At 37.4% G+C, this 9,438-nt stretch overlaps 1 protein-coding gene across 1 annotated transcript in view; it reads right to left on the bottom strand.

Moving 5' to 3' along the window:
• Positions 1–2,440, bottom strand: part of LOC103131248 (myelin-oligodendrocyte glycoprotein-like) — a 30,666-nt gene extending 28,226 nt beyond the window's left edge. Inside the window, exons 1-2 of the mRNA XM_016666517.1 lie at positions 2,431–2,440; positions 2,197–2,309 (exon numbers count right to left, since the gene is read on the bottom strand). Of these exons, the coding sequence (XP_016522003.1) occupies positions 2,197–2,263 (67 nt within the window). The 5' untranslated portion in view covers positions 2,264–2,309; positions 2,431–2,440. The remainder of the gene's footprint in view (positions 1–2,196; positions 2,310–2,430) is intronic.
• Between the last annotated feature and the right edge of the window lie 6,998 nt (positions 2,441–9,438).

Raw genomic sequence — 9,438 nt, 5'->3', positions numbered from 1 at the left:
AAACCCACCTGTTTAGAGTTGCTTATGGCAATTAATGCTTTCAACGTATTTGATGTTTTTAATCTTTTTAATGATTTCATCCTTTCTTTTTACTTTATTTTTATTTTTCTTTCTCACTGTTTCCTTGTCAAACGATGTTTTGAAAATCATGTAAAGCACTTTGAAATGCCTTGCTGCTGAAATGTGCTATACAAATAAAATTTGATTGATTGATTCAACCCAGCCACTTTTGGTACCATTTACTTACGCGAATTCCGCATCCAGGTGGACTTTGGCAAAGTGTATTACCCACAATTCATTGCTGCATGTGATGTTTTGAGTTAAGGCATGTTTTGTTGTTTTTTTCCTCCCATCATTGTATAAAATTCTAAGGAAATATCATGACAAGGGACATATTACTAATAAAAAAAGTTTAAAATGATAAACTGAAGAAAAAAGAAGAAATAAAATAGATTAATCACAAACTAACAGAGGAAAGTAAAACAAAATGTCACAAATGCAAGACAAATTTAAGATCTTAAGACATTACCATGTTGGTATAAAGATTGGGCTTTTGTGATGTTGCAACATTTAAGCACTCTCTAAAATAAAATTATTTAACTTTAAAAAATGGACATGATTTTTAGAAAGCAGGATTTGTGAATAAAACTTAGCCAGAGAATTAAATATATCATAATTTAACTCTTGATCCCCTGTTAAAGGACCAAATTTTATTGTATTAAAACTTGGAATAGATTTCTTGTTCCAACTTGTTTCTACTTTCGAAAATCTTTCTAATGAAGTTGAAACTGAAATAAATGTTCATTGTCTTAAAATCTCAGTCACAAAACAGGCATGAATTGATGTTTATTTTGAATTTCTTTAGCAGAAAGTCATTACAAGGAAAACTTCATACTTATGAAATTAATTATTAAATTAAAAACGTAACAATTTTACGTTTTTTGTGGGAGTGGAATAGAAATATATTATTTGGTTCTTATTATAATGATTTTTACACAATTGTTTTCTTCTCAGACTAGAGAAGAAAATTGATATCAGAGCTCCTGATGAATTTATTGTTACATTTTTAGTTTATAAAGTCACAACATTCATAGTTTAATTTAAAAAGGACATTTTTGTTTCAGTCTTTTTATTTTTCACAATGTAGAATCAGACATTCTTTCCCCTATTTTTTATATGCCGTATGTTTGTCCTTAATTTGATCTTTGTTATTGGCTCCAAAATAACTTACAGAATTGGGACTTTGCTTTGGAGATAACTGATGTAGAAGCTGATGGTGAGGGAGAACCATCAGCTTCCCACTGGTCCATCATGTGGGTCAAAATGAGGAAACCTAAGCGGATCTCAAAAACAGAGACGCCTGGTTCTTGCAACACTTGTTTCAGAACCAACAAAATAATGTGACTGAGTCAGAGAAGAACTGAAAAAGAAAAAAATACAAAAAAACAATAACTACTGAGGTCAATATTAATACAGAAGTGGTTTAAATCATTTAGCTTTCTCTGAATCTAGTAGTCACAACATGGAGACTCCAGAGATGAGGCCTAATGGCCATTTGCCAGTAGAAACATGACAGAGCATCCACCATTTTGTGAGTGGCACGATCTGACATGAAAACCAAACCAAAATGATTGAAAACACAGCTTTCTGAATTAATAACTCAAGTTTATATCCAAATGCTGTTTAGTTTGTTTTCAATAAAGTATCCTCATTATGATACAAATAATAGTGAGCACTGTAGTGAGAGAAAATATCTGCAGTTCTGGAAACACTCAATTATTAACAGTATCATATCCGTCACGCAGTTACAAAGAATAATATATACAACGAGGGAAAAACGGTTTTATACAGCTCTACGTGGAGCTTTCTGGAGTTTTAAACGAGACGCCACTCACAATATGACATACGGCTGCGATAAGCGTCAGTCCTTAATAGTTTCATGGAGAACGTTCTTTTTGTGTCATGGGTGTTTCCGGTTCTCAAGGCTCCCTGTCGGTTTTTGATCAGTTTCTGCTTCAACGCAGCTGATTCAGAGTCCAACTACCGACTCAGCATGCAGAGGATCTGCTAATGAACTATCATTTAATTAAGATCATGAAATAACTAAACCATGCAGGATATCGGCCATTGAGGCATGACTTTGGAAACCACAGATGTATGTCAATAACTTAACTGTGTGTAACAGCTGAATCTCACCTGCAGCAAAGACAAACTGCATGAAGACCACAGACAGCAGCAGAGACGCAGTCAGAGAAGAATCCATTTCCTGTTTGCGTCGATCTCTCCGTCTAAAATTTAGATTCACTTTTACAAGTGGAAAATATTTTTGTCGGAATATAAAAACACCGAAGCTTATCTTAAAACACAGAAACCTGTTAGAAATACGATGAACTTCGATAAAAGAAATAAACTCAGAAAAAGGTAGACTCAGCGCGCTGCGACAGAGTCGAGAAGGACCTCGCTGCAGCAAACAGAAAGGGGTGGGGTCTTCTTCTTTAGATTTTAACGGCAGCTTGCATCCATTATTGTTGCACTACTGCCATCTGTTGGATCCTAATACCTATTCCTCATATTCTCTCAGTGAGTCCATCCATTTCTAACACCCTTGTCCCTTAGTATGAATTTGAAGATGGTTTCCAATTCTAGCTTCCATTAGCTAAAGGCCGATTCCATTTTTTTTTTTACTACTTTCCGCATCTTTAATCAACTCTAGTTTAAAAACTACTCGTCCTAGACACTTGAAACCTGGACTAGATTATTCTTCTCTAATAGCAGAATATTTAAAACCATGTTTGGGATTTGTGAAACTTTTATCTCATTTGTGAAAACTCAATAAATTCGATAATCACTATTTTTGGCACCTATTTCATTACTACAACTGCTCTAATTAAAAAAAACTACAACTCCTAGACTCTTCAAACCTGGACTAGATTATTCTCCCCTTCAAGCAGAATATTTAAAACAATGTTTGGGATTTGTGAAACCTTTTTCTGATTTGTGAAAACTCAATAAAGTTAGATTTTTACAATTTTTTTGGCATCTGGATCACATTAGAACTGCTCTAATTAAAAATATACAACTCCTAGACTCTTCAAACCTGGACTAGATTATTATTATTATTAAACAGAAAAGATGGCAGCAGGTGCAATATCTAGCAGAGCAGTTTTGGTCACGTTGGAAAAGGGAGTATCTATTCAACATTGCAACAAGACAGAAATGGCACACTCCAAGAAGAAACCTGAAGGTCAGAGATGGTGTCATGGAGAAGATGGACGACTTACCTTGTAAATATGAGAGATTAGCATGTGTAATGGATATATAGTAACTGATAAGGATGGACTTGTAAAGAAAAGTAAAGATTCGTATTGGAGAACGGAAGATGGAGAAAGAACAATGTTCCAGTAAAGTTTCTATAGTGGAACGCCCAGTGCAGAAACTGGTTTTACTATTAGAGACTGTTCAACTATACTCTATAGTTTAAGTTGCATTCTTTCCTTTGTACTGTGTTTTTATTGTGCTTTTATAAAGGTTAAAGCAGGGGTGTCAAACGTACGGCCCGCGGGCCGGAACCGGCCCGCCGAACGATTTAGTCCGACCCGGGGGCTAAATGCATTATCATTATTCATGAAAAAACATATACTTCGTTTAATTGAAAATCTGCAGTTCCTATACTGTCCACGAGGGGCGCTGTGTTTTACATGATGCCACGCTGCAGTGGAACTAACAGCAGATGGCAGCACTGAGCTTCAGGTTCTGTAAACAAGTTCGATTCTATGCTTTACCAGCTTTTTATTTTGGCCCTGGCAACCTCATATTTCTCGTGCATGCTAACATACATACATGTTATGTATGCATGTTTTTCTATATGTATGCATTTTATGCATCAACAAATGTACTTAATCAGATGTCTGTTTAAAACAGCTGACACTTAAGATTTCAAATATGTGAAGCCAGATAATTTGTTCAAATTGCTTCCCAGATGTTGAAAATTGATTTTAAATTTTTTCTTAATGTTTGTCTGTTGTATTTTGTGATGCAGGACAGTTTTTAAGTTCCAAAAACTGTGAATAAATGTTTTGCAACATTGTACAATCACTGAGATCAGTTCTTATGCATAATGCACTTAAATAAATGCTTAACTGAGTAAAAGTATTGTTGAAATTGCAGATACCTTTCTTAAAAACTGAGATTATTCATAATATATTTTGTAAAAGTGAAATTCGTTTAACATAAAAATCAACAACAAGTCCACTTTTATTGGTTCCATTTAATCTTGCAATGAGTTTACTTGTGTGGCCCCCTGCAGATCAGATTAAGCTGTATGCGGCCCCTGAACCAACATGAGTCTGACACCCCTGGGTTAAAGATTACAGGTTATTTCTTCTTTAGGAAATCATTATCACTCCATTTGTTAACTTATGCTCTAATGATTTGGTGGGAGTGTAAATGACTTTATTAGTATTTTTTATTTATTTATTTTGTTTCCTCATCTAACTAAGAGGTATTTGTTGTTTTGAGCGGATGCTTTTATTTTGAAAGGGCTTTAAAGGGCAAGTTTGCTAAGTGACTGACACAAAACTGCAGACAATAACTGACAATTAACTGCTTGGATATTGTGCAGAGAGAGAGCACAAGGTCACAGTAAAAAGGAGATAATTAAGGAATAGTTAAATTAAGGTCTAGATCAGTGTTTCTCCACCCTGGTCCTCAGCCCTCCTGCTCTGCATGTTTTAGATGAGCCTCTATTCCAGAACAACTGATTCAAATGATTGCATGAACATCAAGTGCTGCAAAAGCCTGTTAATCACCAGAGATACAATTCAGGTGGCAGAAGGGAAACAGCTGAAACATGGAGGACAGGAGACCTGAGGACCAGGTGGAGAAACACTGATTTAGACAATCAGTTAGCGTTTGGTTGATGAGGGAACAAGGTGAGTGTTTTGATGAGTGGAATGTATGTATTGGGTGTGATGTTTATGTTTTGCCATTAAATAGTGTTAATATTTGGTTAACAGTTGAAATACATTCTATCTTATTTTATAATACAGGAATATTAGAGTTAAACAAGAAACACCTGAAACATCCAGAGCAGTTAGAGAGCTCTGGTCTCAGAAACTATGTGGGGTCAAAGGTCGTGATGCCAACACACCGTAAAGCAAACAGTTTAATGTAATGTACAACAAAGATCCTCCATTTATGACTAAAACACTGAGAAAGGCTGGTTTGTAGAGGTCAGGTTTCAGCAGCGCTTTCAGCCCTGACCTTTGACCTCTTCTGTGCTGCCATCACTATTCTACCTAAACAGAGAAACGGTGACAGAAGCAGACATGGACTCTCTGGTTTGGAGTCCCAGTGACTTTATTTACAAAAACTTTTTTTATTTACCAAAATAAAGTGAAGTGAAAACTTTAGTAAACACAATGACCAGTTTGATGTACCTGTGCAGTTCCTGAGTTAACTACAGGGGTGAACGTAGTTTTAAATTCATGGGGGTACTATGACAAAAAAATACTATACATATATATATAGTATTTTTCTCAGCCCACTGGCTGCCTTGTTGAACCTTGAGATGCCATGAGACCTAAATCCTGAACATCATGGAGTCATCCCAGTTTTCCATGTCTGGCATATAACCATTCATTTTATCTTTTAAACTGGTTCTATTGATCCTGTGTCCAGACAGAGGGATGATCAGTAGCCCAGCATCATGACCTGTTGTTCTGAAGATCCTGCAGCTTCATCCTCCTAACATGGCGCCTCCTCACCCTGAAAGGAGGAACCACAGAGCTCTGTTAGGTTAAAGCTCATCTTCTGAAGTTGGGATGTTTTTCCTCCAACAGGATCCAGAGGAATCACCTCAAACCAGATGTTGGACTGGATTTTATTTCACTGTCATTTGTGAATGTTAGTCTCATTTTCAACAGTGGAATTATAAAGGTTGAAAAAGGTTATTATTAAAATCTCATCAACATCAATATTTCCACTAAATAAGAGGAAAAAAATAAATAGTTTGAGAGGAAAAGCTTCTCAGACTCTGAGCCCGACAGCACTAAACTATTTTTTAATATTAGGCAATTAATTTAATTTCACATAATTATCGCGGTAGAAGCCATTTGTTTGTTAAATACTTAATGAAACATATTTACCGTGTTTGTTGTAAATGACCTATTCTCACACAGAACAAGGTAATTAGTCCAAGTTTGTCGTTTATTGAACGTCCAGAAACTACAGCCGCTGTGATTCGCCACAGCAAAGATAAACAAAGGTAAAACAACCCGAACAGGTGATCAACTCTAAACCACTTGAACATTTTTACTCTCTGTCATTTAAGCACACCCGTTGCCATGGCAACCTCCTGCGCTCCACAAGCCGACCAGAGATTGTTAAAAACATTCAGTCCGTTACGATATCAGGTTTTCAGGCTTGATATTTATTTTGTGATCATTAATAAACCTCCCTGAACACAGCGGTGGTTGATTAGTTAATTTTAAACTCCTGCTCTAGTTATTTTGGTAAAGGAACTGAAACACACAGAATTGCGCAACACCTTATTGAAACAATAATTACTGAGATTATTATTGTGGTTGGGTCATTAAGTTGAACACGTTTTGTTGATTTTTTTGTTCTTTAATAAAGTTATGAACGTTTTAAGCCAATCAGAGGAGGACCTGCTGGTCTCAGCCTCCTGGCGGTTTTCAGTTTGTCACCTAATGCCGAGATCGACTCAAAACCTTCCACGATCGACATGTTGTTTCAGAAACAATATGAAATGGGAAAAAAATTATTAACTGGTTAAGTCGCGTTTTGGATTGTTCTTGAAAAACTAATCAGTCACGGCTAATTACTGGGCGCAGTAGCGCAGCTGCACAGTGAACCCACTGATTTTTTACAGCAGACAGTCGCTCCCCTCTCTTGCAGGTACTGCTACCCCCGCTAAATCTTTTAGGGGTACACAGTACCTGACCGTACCCCCCTACTTTCACCCCTGATTGTGACTCTGGCATACAGCAGATATGCTAAAAGAGTTACTGTGAGATGATGTGGGGCCTACAATACTCCAGCCCAATGCTGTGTGGACTGCATAGGGTTCACCTTCTCCTAAGATGACCTGGCTTGGAGGTAAAGCCTTGGAACAGTTGTAGCCAATTCAAAGCCCAGCTTCACATTCTAGCTGTGGGGGGATCTCATTCATTATTACCTTGAGATGATCCCATTGCCTTGCCGTTTCACAGGAAGGAATGTGAGAGTGGTTAACTGGTATACAGTCTTTAGTGTAAGCAGGAGGGAATTCAGTTATTTCTGAGAAGTTGTAGCCTCTCACTGTGAGACCTGACACACGCTCTCTTGGCACAACTGCATCCTTACCAAGCATTGTAGTGAGTCTTAACCTTATTGGGGTGGCCTTAGCTTTGAGATTGTTAGACACATCGCGGTCAATGAACACTGTATCACTTAGGGTGTCCAAGAGTGCATAAACAAGCCTTTCTTTACCTGGTTGTTGCTCTGAAGACACCCATACTGGTACGATCATAGAAGTGCTTATACGTTGTTCATTGGTTTCTGCATTGAGAGACAGGGTGCAGTCTGTTCCGCGCTTGTTTGAATTTGGTTTGTATTTGATTTGTCGCTGTCATAGTTAAAGTCGTGTAGACAGGTAGGGTGTTTTTTTTCTTGCATATTTCACATGCAAGTCTGTAACGACAGTCCTTTGCCCTGTATCGTGGTTTGAGATGCCCATACAGGGGCACAGTATAGGGGGGAAAAGTAATGACAATTCTAGGGGCCCTGACCAGCAGGGGGCCCTCCACAATTTAATTATTTATTTTTTGTTCATAGAAATAAAAAATCGGGGCCCTGTCAATTACAAAATTAATCATATTGTATTTTCAAAGATTGTTTTGAGCAGTAAAAACACATCCGTGTTTGCCCTGATCCCCGTGTCTGCGTTAAATGGTTCATTCCTGCTTGGAGCACTTGACTGTGTTCAGTGGAAGACACGAACGACTGTGGCGGTTACTATGCTGCTAAGAAAAGTTAGAAAATCAGGTTTTCAAAACTAAAATAGAGGGAGAGAGAGAAAAAGGCAAGAGTGTTAATTTATAACCCAGTTTTTCTCCAAGAGAGGTGAGTAGACTGTGTGAGATTATCAACCATTTAGCTTAATTAGCTTAGCTACAGATTACCAGCAACACTCCCGACCCCACTAAGGGACAAGGCTGTACAGAAAATGGATGGATGGATGCAGGGGTGCTGCCAGGAATCTTGGGCCCCCTGACAAAAAATTGAATTCGGCCCCTCACGCAGCTGCTGTTACAATTTTTTAGTCTATTTGACCCATAAAAAGCATCACAATTTTAAAGGCCTGCATCTGCCTTGCTTTCTTTGGTCCAATTCTGATAATTAGCACAATATTTACTGCTCATGAATTTAACATCCAACAGTCCACATCCAGTATGCAAGTTGGTTGTTTAAATTGTTTCTATTAGTTTTAGATACTGAAATGTCTCCCCATGAGCAACAGTCATAGGCAACATGCAAAGTACACATAAAGCAATCCAGACTTCTAAAAATGTTATGTAGTTGCATTTTATTCAAGCTGCAGTATAACTTTAATAAAAAATATGTTTTCTCTATATTTATGTTAAAGCTGTCACCATGTCAGTTTGTTATGAGACAGATAATGTGTGAAAACAATCAATCTCCTCCATCTCCTTCCTGAATTATTATTACTGGTTAAAGTAATGCACCGTTCTGATGAAAACAACCAATCAGAACCAGGAGGAGGGTCTTAGCGCTGTCAATTAGCCTCATTCACTCACTGCTAATGGTGGAGAAGCAACTTATTGTTACAGGAAAATCATTTATCTGCTATCACTGATAGCTATGCTAACTAAACTAAGCATTTACAACAGGATCTGCTAGCTGCAGAATAGCTCAGAGCGATGAGAAAGGATGAGCCACATGAGGTTGTGATTGACAGCACTAAAACTCTCCTGCCACTGACTGGTTGTTTCTAGAGAACCCTGGGAGAAAGCAGAGGAAATAGATTTTTCACAGATTACCTCTCATACCATAATGTCACAACATAATGACAGTTTTAACAAATATGTGTGGAAAAAATATATTTATATAAAAGTTACATACTGCAGCTTTAATTTCATTCAGGAGAGAACGGGTCAGGAGGGATGTGGGTAAGAGCTGCTGCTGATTGACTCATCTGTTAAGTGGTAAAAGGTACAAGGGACAAGTTAAATATATGAATATGTTGGTAATTTTTTTCCTTAATTCATTAAATGCTAGTGAAATGGAGGTAATCAGTAGTCTGTAGCTATGTTAACTATGCTAAATGGTTGATAGTCTCATACAGTGTACTCACCTCTCGGAGAAAAACTGAGCTTGAAATTGACATTCTTGCCTTTTTCTCTCTCTCTCCCTCTC

This window comes from Poecilia formosa, unplaced genomic scaffold (genome assembly GCF_000485575.1).
Source record: "Poecilia formosa unplaced genomic scaffold, Poecilia_formosa-5.1.2 Scaffold733, whole genome shotgun sequence".
Lineage (NCBI taxonomy): Eukaryota > Metazoa > Chordata > Actinopteri > Cyprinodontiformes > Poeciliidae > Poecilia > Poecilia formosa.
This window is presented reverse-complemented; position numbering and strand designations above follow the sequence as displayed.